The sequence below is a fragment of the Dermacentor andersoni genome, chromosome 1 (assembly GCF_023375885.2).
Source record: "Dermacentor andersoni chromosome 1, qqDerAnde1_hic_scaffold, whole genome shotgun sequence".
Taxonomy (NCBI): Eukaryota; Metazoa; Arthropoda; class Arachnida; order Ixodida; family Ixodidae; genus Dermacentor; species Dermacentor andersoni.
In genome coordinates, this window is record NC_092814.1 from 223,191,861 (window position 1) to 223,205,471 (window position 13,611).

The 13,611-nt window shown below is 46.2% G+C and overlaps 1 protein-coding gene across 1 annotated transcript in view; it reads left to right on the forward strand.

The window, feature by feature from the left end:
• Positions 1 to 13,611, forward strand: part of LOC126548480 (F-box only protein 7-like) — a 70,978-nt gene that overhangs the window by 18,791 nt on the left and 38,576 nt on the right. The window contains exons 7-9 of the mRNA XM_050196676.3: positions 12,233 to 12,285; positions 12,397 to 12,523; positions 12,616 to 12,656. Of these exons, the coding sequence (XP_050052633.1) occupies positions 12,233 to 12,285; positions 12,397 to 12,523; positions 12,616 to 12,656 (221 nt within the window). The remainder of the gene's footprint in view (positions 1 to 12,232; positions 12,286 to 12,396; positions 12,524 to 12,615; positions 12,657 to 13,611) is intronic.

Consider the following 13,611-nt stretch of genomic DNA (forward strand, 5'->3'; position numbering starts at 1 on the left):
TATTGGCTGACATGCTCGCTGCATGCCATTAGTGAACAGACGATGGCGTGCTACTGTGGTGCCATGTCGTAGCGGTCGTTGCCACAGACAGAGCCCATCTTGCGTGGCGCTATGCTTTTCTTCTCAGTATTTCGCTATAGTACTCTCCTCCTCCTCCGCTTTCTGCCTCATGCTTTTACTGTAACCTCCTCCTCCACTTTCCTCCTTGTACTCTCTTCACTATTGCTGCCTTTCACCCCCCGCTGCGCTCCCCGTTCGCTCTTTCATCTTTCACTGTGTTTGTTCGCTTTGTTACGAGGGACACCAAGGCACACAGATTCTCAATACAGAAACAGGCGCCTAAGAGCTACGCTCTAAAATGTGTGCGTCGGCTCTGTAGCTTTCACTGCGCTGCCACAGCAAGTTGTTGCCGGGTGTACTTCCAATTTTTGCACTTACGACGTGCCAAACGTAAGCCAGTCGCGTTTGTCCTCAACAAGCCACAGTGTTCTCAGCTAGTGGACTCTTTGGGGCACCCCGCGGCAGCTGCTGTATCTGTGCTATGTTGCAGACTGCAGCTGCATGCAACTGTAGTGCGTACGAACAGCGTTTGCTTTGTGCATGACAGGGCTTGAGTGCGTGCTTGCACTCGTATGCTCCAGTCTCGTCGTGCTACGTGGTGCAGATTGACTTTGTCCTGCACCAGCTTGACCAACGGATAGTAACTGCATCCAACTTCCGAATTTTGAAGTGCTATCAATAGCTCAATACGAAGCAAAGTCTGCCAAGGCATCTAACCAAGAGTGGTCAGGAGTGAGCGTGCGCTGGCTAGGGTGCCTGTTGTTTGACCTTATCTTTGCGTGGTTCAAGGCTAGTTGAGTGTTCAAATTTAGTCGAAATTAACGACACCCTACGGCTATGACAACAATAAGCAGTGCAGCCAATGTTTAATTCCTACACGGGCGGCCATGACCGAGCGTGAGAAGACAATAGTCAGCTTCTTCTAGAAGTATGTAATTATTATTGAAATTCGAAAGCAGATTTTCGCTTACATCAGCCTGCATAGGCGCTTGCTAAGGGGAGGCACCGGGGCCCGAGCCCCTTCCAAAGTTTTCAAGGAGAGGGGAGAGGTGGAGGGGGCAGATTCCCCCCCCCCTTAAAATGTGATTAGTATGCCAGAGTTCTGTTACCCACATCATTTGTGGTTTCTTTTGAGTTTCTTCTACCTTTTCACTTAAAATTTTATTTTGGCTAAAAGCTTACTGCATCATTGTCGGTGCGACGTGTACAGCTTTTAATTCATACTTTCGCTTTATTTCTGCAATCCTCACAATAAAAGGACAAGCACATTAGAAGCACTAGCGGTGGCTACCTCATCCGTATTTTCTCACTTCAACGTTTTTTTTTTTAATTTTCGTTGTGAACACCATGCAAAACACAATATATTTATATACACAGGACAAAGTTATTATATTTTTAAAGCGAAGGAGGTAGCCAACTAACAATAACTTCTAATGGTATGGATAGCATATGCCTAAAGAATGAATATATTACTGTATGTTCACCTCGCTTCAAATTGCTTTTTGTGCTTGTTTTTTTGATCTTGAAAAAAAAAAAAACTGCAGACTTCAGTGACCCCCTTCTGCAGAGTCTTTTATCAACGGTGTGTTCTTCTCTGTCCAGTTGGACAGAGAAGAACACGCTGTTTTCTACCCTACTGGACAGAAAATGTGCTTTTCTGTCCAGTACGCAGTGCTAACTGCTCATGAAAAAAAAAATCTTTTAATAACTTACAACATTTATTAGAGATGGAAACATTGCCACTTGCATGCAGAGGTCACAAATATATATATGTAATTGACTCGGTAACTGGAATGAGGCCAAGCCGGATTCACTTGAAATCAAAATCAGTAGCACCAGTCATGCACAGCAATGCTTATACTCGGAAAAAATAGAAAAGAGAAGGGTGACATTGGAAAGGTGAAGCAGTATTAGTGATAGTGAAGTATAAGACAATTACACAAAGGAAAATTCTCTCCGTATAAACCTGTGTGAGCACTGCACCCCCAACTTGACAGCGAATATTAAAAAGAAATCCAACCGAGAAGCAATTGTGTTGGGAGCGCCGATTCTGATCCTGCTCAACAGGGAATTTTCGCGTGTTTCAGAAAAAGGTGACTTCGCACTCCACTTGCGAGTACCACACGCCGCGCACGACTGCGAAACTTTGAGCATATGTTCATAGCAGCATATGCGATCTGCGGACTATGCTTTTTCAGCAAGCCTGTGGAGTGGTTCAGGACCCCTTTAAGTAGCATGCTAATAAGCGGCTTTATGGGAAAGTTGGCCAGCACCTCTTTCAGTAAAGCCGCCTCTGTCGTAGAATGGCACCTCAACTCATGGAAGTGGAGCCCTGGTAAGGAGGGACACGTACTAGAGATTTGCAGTTGTATGCAGAGGAATGAAATAGTTTGTGCTCTGAAGTTTTCCTTGGCATGCAGAAACAGCACTACATCTCTGATGCCAGCTTCCTATTTGCACTCAACTTTCTCAAGAAATGAGAGTGTGTTGAGCATGTGTAGAGCACATCATGTGGAAGTGTCTCCTCACACAACTCCATTTTGGGTGATGGTATAAAGCTGAGACAAACCAAAGCATTCCGTGGCTCTGGTACCAAATAAATGCAGTACCAGCTAGTGCGATGCTCCTTAACAGGAGCCTGGGATATACTTGAAATAGATAAGTACCATCAGGACCTTGCTCACAATTGGCTTATATTAAAAGGACACTAAAGAGCAACGCTAAGTCTGCTAGGTTGAAATATTTGATGAAGGCTCCATTCACATTTATTTGGCAGAAAAAGGTGATTGCTAGTGGAGAAAATCAAGGCCAAACGTTTCCTTGAATTTTGTGCATAAACTGCTGTGCCAAGAAGTCAGCATGATGTTGCCAATTTGAAACTGTTTTGCATATTTAGCCATTGTTGTGCAGAAAAAGTTATCAGAGCTTTCTAGATTGAGTCATCAGTCCGTTTAGAATGCACTGTGGTCCTTGTTTATCGATAAAAGTTAACTGGACCCAAGACTGTTACAGGGATTTCAATGTGGCATTGCCACCCATCTTTCGTTTTTTTTCTTTTCTGGGTTGCCAAACTCTACCCATGGTAAGAGTGACATTTCTGGTATTCCCAGAAGTGTTATTTACTAATCCAGGTTCACTTAATGTTTTTCTTTAGTGTCCGTTTAAGATGTTATTGCAGAAAATACAAATGGGCAGTTCTTTCTTTTTCATTTTTCTTCAGCCCATATTTTTTTTTTAGAAACATGTAAGTTATCATATTTACTCATGTAAGACCCTTCCTTGTGTAAGTCTGGCACTCCTACTTTCGAGGAGTGAAAATTTTTTAAGAAAAAGAAATTTCACTAACGATTGGAATTTTACTTCATGGCGTTTGATGTCAGTAGGTGCTGTCACTAAACATTTTAAAGTTGTTGGAACATTAACAGCATGGACGCCACCCAAAACAACCATCTTTGTGAGTGTGACGATGAGATACTGTGGGACCTTGTTCATACATTTTGAAAAAAAATGCAAGAAAATACGCAATAACTGGGAAAACATATGATCTGAAGTGACAAAACATTTGGCTGACTCAGCTGCAGCTGACATCTGTGTAATGTGAAGTGTTGCGTGAATCGTTACAGCGCGTTGGCCAATGCATGCCGAGCTGGTGGGGCCGAAGCAGCCCGAGACGCATTTTGTCATTTTTGCGACTTCCGCAAGCCTTGAGTTCACGCTCCTTGAATTTGGCCTGAGTCAGCAGCTTCTCCGGGTGGGGCATTTTTTGCAAGAAGTTTTGATGTGCACACTTCGTGAGACATGAGCGAAGCATGAATGACACTCACTTCTCACCGCCTGTAGCAGGGAACGGGGGCGCATTTGGGTTATTGCCTATTAAAAGAGTGCATTATGGTTCCAACATTATGCCACACGCTGTGAAACATGTGAAGATGCTCATCACAATAGGGTTGGTGACATAGCTGCGTACGCAACGTGCAATGACCCGTGAAGAGAATTGCTGGTACCGGAAGAGAAAATTGAGTGCATGCCAGCAGTTTTACATGACACAGGTGGATGAGTGCTGTGAGGAAGTTGCTGTGGCAGGCGCCTACTGCTCTAGATCACACATGCCTCGTGCCTTTTCTTGTTCACATGGGATCTAGCTATGATATGATTGCCAAACTGAGATCATCTGATCACAGTTTGGTGATATATTGTACGTTGGTGCTGAGAGATTGTGTTTTCCAGAAACATATTGTTATGAGCCACCTATCCTGTGGACGAAGAAGACGTTGCATAGCAGATGAGGAAGAGGACAAGCCGTGCCCCGGCCCATCATTTTAATGGGGTAGCATTAAGGAGTCCGTGTTGCAGAAAATCCGGTGTCGGCATCCTGCATCAGCGTTCAGCATCGGGTGTCGGACGTTGTTTTGGCAAAATCTTTTCGAACCACTCATACCCAGGCCATCCATGTGACGCAAGGAATTTACTGGACTAATTGAATTTTTCAAGGTAAAATATGTGGCGAAATCGTGAACTACGACATACACGCAACCTACAAACATGATAGCCCTCGGATTGTAATTTGACTATATGAGAAAACTTAATTCTGTTATGCAAAAACTCAAATAAACCCCTTTTTCAGCATTTCCACAATTCACAGACCGACCACGGCGTCCGCCATTTGCGCACTCCGGCGCATGGGTGTCTTGGGGGCCACGGAGCGGCGTGCTCGGTTTCTTGCAATACCTCCAGATGGTGTTCGCCTCTGCCGCGTCATGGCCCATGCAAGAGGCCGTGTTTCTACCACGAAACCCACCTTCATGCATAGCGTTTGTGGCCAGCATTTCCCGGTAAACATTACGTTTACATACGCTCCAGTTGCTGGGAAGCATGAGAAGCAGTCAAGGATCTTTGAATGCTCTCATATTCTACTCTTAAGGCGAAGCTTAAGCGTCATCCAAATTTTTTTTTGTTGTGGTGCCACACCCTGCTGCTGTGTAAATATGGCACATAAATCCCTTTTTGACATCTCCCCATAACATCTTTGTTGGAGGTGTGGGGTATATCCGAAGGACATTACGGAGCTTTTCAGCGGACATCTTTTGGGTCATGCGATCATGTCGACTGAGTGGCCTGCTGGCTCAGCCTCGGCTACCACAACATTGGTTGTCCTGGCCCAGCTCTGAGACCCTGGTACCTTCTCAGGTACTGACTCCGTGGACGTCGAAGACTGGTTAACCAAATACGAGCGAGCCAGCAAAAACAACCGGCGGAACCGAGTCATCATGCTGGCTAACGTTATCTACTACCTCAAGGGAATGGCCCTTGTTTGGTTCCGAACATGTGAGGACGAACTGACTAGGTGGGGCACCTGCAACCAAAAACTACAGGAGCTCTTCAGGAAGTCAGTCGGGTGCCAGCGAGCTGCTAAGAAAGAACTTCCGTGCCGGACTCAAACGTCAACTGAACCATATGTTGTGTACATTAAGGACATGTTAGCTCTGTGTCGGTGGGTTGACGACAAAATGCCTGAAGCTGACAAAGTCAGCCAGATACTTAAAGGCGTCGCCGATGACGCTTTTAATTTACTGATATATAAGGACTGCTCGACTGTCAACGACAACATAAAATAGTGCCGACGCTTTGAGGAAGTGAAGAGCTGTCGTGTCACGCACCAATTTGTGCGGCTCCCTATCACTGCTGTTACCTCAACATGTTAGGAAGTCCAACTGCCTGGTATCGAAAGCTTGCTGCGTCTTGTGCGGCGTGAGATTGAGGCTGCATCTCCATCTGTTCTTCAGGCCCATTCTTGCGATGAGCCCCACCAGGCAGTATCGTTGATCCAAGCAGTTGTGTGCAAAGAGTTTGCAAATGCAGGCATTCATCCCATAAGTTGCCCTGCGGTCAGCAATTTCTTTCGACTGCCCGGCCCACAATCAACCTATCCTGGATATTGTGATCCAAACCAGTGGCTCACGCGTGACGACAGGCCACTATGCTTCACCTGCAATAGGATAGGTCATATTTCCTGCCATTGTCACTATCGCCAGCCATTGTCACCTCGTCCAATGTACACTTTCCACCCAGAAGACAGTCGGTCCTCTTCTTTTCGTGCTTGCAATGATCCCCCGCACCCTAATGCTCCTGCCTCGACTCCACACTATGACTGCTCGCCATCCCCGAAGAACCGACATTATCACTCTCCGCTGTTCCGTCGTTCGTCGTCCATCTTCGGAAAACTGACCAGTGCAGCTCCCAGAGATGATGTGGCATTGGGCAACCGACCCGAAAATCCTCTGTTGATCCTGGCTACCCGACAAAACCTTTTAGGTAGAAGTAGACGGCGCGCCTGTTTCAGTGTTCATAGACACTGGAGTGCAACTATCTGTCATGAGTTCTCTCCTTTCTTGTCATCTCTGCAAGGTTCTTGCAGCCACCGCGTCACCTGTTGTTCATGTTGCCAACAACAGTACACCTTCCATCATTGGCATGTGCACTGCGTGTGTGAGCTTCGCTGGCCACCAAACCTCAATTCTATTTGTTGTTCTGCAACAGTGTTCCCATGACGTCATCCTCGGCCATGACTTCCTGAGCACCCATTCTGCTCTCATCGACTGCTCATCTGGCCTGCAACGTATGTGGCGTTGACCTCAGAGCCCCCTTTTTGTGATGATGACTATGTAATCTCCTCTTCTCTCGATGCTCCTTTGATGTGGTGTGTTGCGCTCCCTCACTTTGTTGTGACCGTTGCGGAGAATCGGGCGTGTTTGCCTATTTTCAACTTTGGACACCCCCCACAATTTCTTCCCAAAAGCATTACGTTGGGCAGCATATCACCTTTAGACGCAAGCGACCCTCTGGCCCTGACTATCGATGCTCCACAGTCGTCACCTGCAAGCCCAGACACGAGTACTACGCTTGACAACCCTCTTGATGGTATGATTGCCCCTGACCTGCCCCCTTCTCATTCCAAAGATCTTCACAGCTTGTTAGCATCTTACCGTTATGTTTTTTATTTGTCTTCGCCCCATCTTGGCCAGACATCATTTGTAACCCATCGCATCGATACTGGGGATGCTAGACCCATCTATAGGCGCCCCTACCAAGTGTCTCCATCTGAACGCCGTGTCATTCAAACAGAAGTTGAGAAAATGCTGTCTAAGGACATCATTGAACCATCTGTGAGTCCTTGGGCATCCCCTGTGGTGCTTGTCAGAAAAAAAAGACAACACCTGGCAGTTATGTATCGACTATCTGCACCTGGACAAGATTACAGAAAAGGATGTCTACCCTTTGCTGCAAATAGACACTGCCCTTGACTCTGCATGGTGCAAGGTACTTTTCTTCCATAGATCTTTGGTCCGGCTATTGGCATATTGCCGTTGACGATCAGGATTGTGAAAAGACTGCCTTTGTTATGCCCGATGGGCTCTACCAGATTACAGTCATGCCCTTTGGGTTGTGTAATGCCCAGTGACATTTGAACAAGTGATGGACTCCCTCCTTCATGGGTTCAAGTGGTCTACTCGCTTATGTTACCTTGACGTCGCCATTGCTTTTTCGCCTGCATTCCCCAGTCATCTAGAACTACTATCAGCTATTTTGCAACTATTTCACAATGCCTGGCTTCAACTAAACTCCAAATGCTGTTTTGGATGCTGAGAGGTCACCTTACTTGGCCATCTTGTTGATGCAGTCGGTATCTGACATGACCCTGCCAGAGTATGCGCTGTTACCAATTTTCCAACGTCCCATTCTTCGCAAGATGTCTGCTCATTTTTTGGCCTCTGCTCTTACTTTCGTCGCTTTGTGAAATACTTTGCAGAGATAGCACGGCCTTTTACATGCCTGCTCAAGAAAAATGTTCCCTTTACCTGGGGTTTTGCCCAAGCGCCTGCCTTTTCGCAGGTCATCGCACTGCTCACTATGCCACCTGTGCTGGCTCACTTTGACTATTCTGCTCCCACGGAAGTCCATACAGACGCTAGTGGCCATGGCATCGGCGCTGTTCTGGCTCAATGTCAACATGGCCAGGACTGTGTCATTGTGTATGCCAGCCGCCTCCTTTCTGCCACTGAGCAGAATTATTCGATTACAGAGAGAGAGTGCCTTGCTCTTGCTTGGGCGATTTCAAAATTTCACCCTTACTTGTATGGAGGGCCATTTGCCGTTGTCACTGACCATCTCGCTCTCTGCTGGCTGTCTTCACTGAAAGGTCCCACGGGTCACCTTGGACGCTAGGCATTATGGCTTCAAGACTACTCATATACAATCATCTACAAGTCTGGCCTTTTGCATCGGGATGCCAACTGCCTTTACTGATACTCCGTCGACCAGATGGAACCTGCACCAAGTGACTACAGTCCTTGTGTGCTTGCCACCTCCGAACTCTTCAACATTACTGCTGAAGAACACCGTGATCCGGTCCAATGCAAGATTATCGACTGTCTCAGCTCCCAGGCTCCGGATGCCTCTCTCTGCCTCTTTGTGCTACTTGATGACACTTCACATAGTCGCAGTTTGCTTTCTGATTGTCCTGACCTCTTGTGATTCCGGCACACCTCCGCTAGACTGTTCTGGCCTAGCTTATAATGCGCCAACAGCGGAGCACCTTGGCGTTTCGTGCACATACGATTGCGCACGCCGTCGGTTCTACAGGCCAGGCATGCCCTGCTCGGTGTGTCGTTACGTCGCCTCTTGTGGCCTTTGTCAGTGCCAGAAAAAGCCACTAGTCCCGCCTGCTGGCCATCTTCAGCCTCTCGACATTCCATATGAGCCGTTTCATTGCGTCGGCCTCAACTTACTTGGCCTGTTTCCTCTGTCTTTCTCAGGAAACAGATGGGTCGCTGTCGCTGCAGACTATGTGACGTGATTCGCGATCACCTGCACTCTTCCGACCAGCTGCGCGACTGACGTTGCAGACTTCTTACTCGATGACGTCATTCTCTAGCATGGGGCACCTTGGCAACTCCTAACCGACTGGAGCAGACAGTTTCTTTCGAAGGTGATCGAGGACACTCTACGATTCTGCTCGACACAACACAAACTGACCACGACCTACCATCCACAGATAAAGGGCTTGATGGACCAACTGAACCGAACAATTAATGACATGTTGGCAATGTATGTGTCCACTGACCACCAGGACTGGGACACTACATGGCCTTTTGTGATCTTCGCGTATAACACATCAAGACACGAGACCACTGATTATTTGCCTTTCTTTCTCTATTCGACCAAAATCCTATGTAGCCCATGGACACGCTGGTGCCTTCTTCCACGCGTCCCCCTACTGAGTATGCTTGAGAGGCTATTGCCCGTGCTGATCACGCACATCAAGTTGCGCACACTCTAATCAGCGTGCCGCAAATCCAACAGCAATCGCGATACAGTAGCCATCACAGGACTACCCACTTTGCCCCTGGGTCCCTTGTCCTCCTCTGGTCGCCAGTGTGCAGTGTTGGGCTTTCTGAAAAGCTGCTGCTCTTTTACACCAGCCCATATCAAGTGTGCCGCCAAGTGACCAACATAACGTACGAAATCACTCCATTGTCTTCATCCCAATCAGCTCTTCCTTGCACTAGCATTGTGCCCGTCGTCTGCCTGAAGCCATATCGTGTCCCAGACATTGATTAACCCTATGTGTGCAGTGAACCTTTTCCATGCTGTCGTATTTCGACGAGAGGACGAGGTGTGCCCTGGCCTGCCATTTTTATTGTTGTGGTGCCACTAGCTGCCACTGTGTAAATATTGTACATAAACTCTTTTGAACATGTCGCTGTAAAAATATTAACGGGCAAAAAAAGGCACAACTGTGTTATGTCATTTTTTGTGTTCTTAATCATGAACATTGGTGCCAGGAAATCGGTAAATGGGATTGTACTATCTACTGTAGTGAGCCCTGGTGACAATGGGATCGAGCGACATTGATAGGGAGAGTAGTGAAGAATAAAGCGAAACTTGAACAGTAGTGTTGAATCTTAAATGAATGTGCGCATAGTGTGTAGTGAGTGTATGCATTATACTGTGCGCATCATTCGCAACATGCTCCCAGTTTTAGCGGGTAGTTGTTTTCAACCTAACAGAAGTGGTAGGCGACACCTGATCTTTGACTTAGGTGTCTATTAGTACCACTTGCACCTTGGCGTTGGTGTTCTTTAGGTTAGGCGAGTGAACGTCATCCCCCTGGCATGATATATGGGCGAGGAGGAATCGCCACCTGGCGAGGCGTTGCCCCCTAGCAAGCAGCGCACGAAGCGCACCTTACGTGCCCTTTCCAGTGCTGACGTCAGAGCATGTAATAAGTGCGAGTGCAGTTGTTGCGAGCAAGCAAGTGAGCAGGTGCGCGCTGGGAGAAGAGAAGCAAGAGAGGAGGGAGGGATGTCACATCTACTCTGCTAGGCAGATGTTCAGTCTATTCCAGGCAACTGTTTTCCATTAATTAGCCTGTTAAATATCATGCCACCTTCTTGTATGTGACGTCATTACTTCCACTTTCTATTTCTGGGTTTCCAGGAATATTGCCAAAGTCGTGGTCACGTGGCAGGTCTCTAAAGTCTATGATTCTGTGCTTTAGTGTGTGCAATCTGCGATTTCTCATTATGATTAATTCTAATTATCCTAGACAATTGAATAACTCAACTTGTAACTAAACTTATGCTATGATATCATATCTACAGTATAATGAAACCCATGAATTTTGTACTGTACTATGTTTTTTCTAAAGTCTCTGGAGGTGAACCAGAAGTGCTACACGAGAAACAGTAGTGTCACTCGATGCTGTCAGATTTGAAGGACGGTCCCACCGCTGGCATCCAGTTATAGGAGTTGTCGGACGATCTCACCGCTGCCACCAGTTGAAGGGGTTGAAGGTCGTAGAGAGGAACTTGGGAGGAACTAGGCGTACAGGGTTTATTTACAGTATTTACATTTTAAACAAGAGATACATTCAACAGTCTAATGCGGCTCCCAAATGGAGCACGCAAGACGAGCATACAGTAAACGAGCACACAGCTCACGAGTACGAACACGAGCACGATCACAGAGCACGCATGACGAGCACACTCTAGCAGCCGACAACAGCTGCTTATAAACACTCCATTGGTCCCTAGTTCCCTAGGTGAGACAACCGTTCGACGTCATCGTTAACGCAGTCGACCCGCCGGTTTTCCATTATCTTGAGTCTTGAAAGGCGCGTCGGTTCCCCGAGCTGACCCCCCCCAGCGCGGCCGCCGGGTGCCCATTGTCTAGCGCCTCTAAATTCCAGAGCTGCCTTTCTCCTGTAGTAGCCACGAGTGTCAGCAGACTCGTGACAAATCCTGGGGCCCCCATACCGCAAAGCCCCCTTTTGTTAGGGAAAGCTCTTCTTGCTGTAGAGAGACCATGACAACAGGGCAAATCAACCAACAATACGTTGGGTGCAAAACGTGGCCCGCCCTGCTGTTGTCACCGATTCTCCGAACGAGGCGCATGGTGGATTAGCGCTGACGTCCTCGCTGGTTCTCCGAAGGGCGGGTCGATCACCGCGGGTCGATCAAAGCACGTGCAGCGGGCTGAAATAGCTTTGCAGAGCAGTACCCCTGCAGGCCGATCGTAACAATGCTTGTGCCACTGAAAACTTATTTATTTAGACAACACCAGCATGGCGACTGTGCCAACCGCACTGTAATACTGTCCCGCCAAAAACCACCAATACAGTAACTGAACCCATTGCAGTATCCGTCGCCATCTGCCGGTGATTCCTAGAAATGTCCATCAGTTTTAGAACACCATAGCAAACGCTGCCACCAGCATGCTGGCTCAGTGCAAACACGCTCCACGCACACCACAACCACAACAATCATACGCCCTACTTGTGTAAGAGCCACGTCCTGTCAAGATTCAGAATACATATATATATGTATATGGGTCTTACATGAATAACTATGATAAATTAGCATAAAACCTACAGTGGAAGGAGTCTGGATTCCAATTTCTTGAAGTAAAGTATTACATTGCTCTTTGTAGCAGTCAAGGGAACCGATTGAAGTGATTTGCAAAGAATGCAGTTGCTGTTCCCAATAATTGTTGATATGAGTGGCCAAGAAATCGAGGATTTTCTTCAACATTGTTCATGCTTTTAGGAAATCCTTGCATTTTTGCATATAGTGAATACCTGGAAAGTAATCTGTATAATTTTTATTGTGTGCAGTCACAAATGTTGCTCCCACTTTTGGATTCATGACCTTAAGCTCTGAAATCCAGGTACGTGGCAGTTATTTTTAAGCCTCTTGATGTGTGCTTTTTATGATGCCATTGTATTGCTAGACTTTCTGGGCATCACCTTGATTGAATGTGCTCTGTTTTGCTCATTAGCTCCTTATTCTGGGTTACCTGAATGTGCGAGACCTGCTCGCTGCATCTAGAGTCAACACAGATTTATTTGAATTGGCTTCTCATCCTGTGCTTTGGCGGAAGCTATTTTTGAAGAACTTTCCTTCTGGTATGCTTTTTTTTTAAATAAAAAAGAAAACTTTACTGTCTTTAATATTTCTGGCAGCGTTGCTTAAGGCTGGTACTTGTCTTCATTTACAGTGGAAGTGTCACCAACTGACAATGTTTCTGACTGGAGAGAGGTATGTTGGCAAGTAAAATCGTTGCATTAAATGTGAAATAATCGTAACAAGAATGTGGTTTATGCAAGATACCGAGAAGTGCACTTTCCTGCATGTTGCAGTTGATGGTGTTGAATTTAAGTTTTGTGTGCTTGGAGAGAGAAAGAAAGAGTGCTTTAGCCTTAATTTCTATTGAGGTGCGAAGATTACCATTTTGGTTTTCTTGAACAAGATGTGTGCATAAGCTCACTTGAAGAATTTTGCATGAGGTTCTATTCTGCATAGGAACTTCGAATGCTCATAATTTAGGCAGGTTCCTGAAGGAATTAAGACTTGAAGTTGCATGTGGTTAATTCTTCTAGCGTTTTTTGCAGGTTTTTCTTTGAGCTTGTATTTATTTATTAGTATTAAGCACACAGCAAGAACCTGTGTTCAGGACTACGCATATTAACTTAAAAGTTTTCATGCTCATTATTGCCCTGGTGGTTAATCAAGAATCACGCAACTCAAGGAGGCCAGCATTCCACTTCGCTTAAAATCTGTGGTTAACTGACTCGGGCATTGAGGTGCATGCATGGGGTTTTGTTGCTACACAGGTTCCTTTCAATAAATGATGAATTCAACCTAGGCACAAGTGTACATTTTTGTTAATGGGAACCTGGTAAAGGTGTGTAGGTTTAGGCAAATTATTAATCTGTTATATCAAAACAATGTACAAAAATACACATGGAGCAGTAGTGCTTTGTGCCTGCCATTCTTTTGTCCAGACCTCTCTTTCTAAGCAGCTCTACTATAAATTAAGGCATGTTGGAACTGTTGTGAATGTGGTCAGATATTTAGTTGAGGGCAGTTACATGAGCACTTAGCCTTGGCTGTCTATATACTTGCAGATATCATTAGCAGTTGTCTTAATTTGCTGTTGTGTTGCACTTGTGACTAGAGAATAGTGAATAATCAGTGCTGTTTTTGTGAGCTG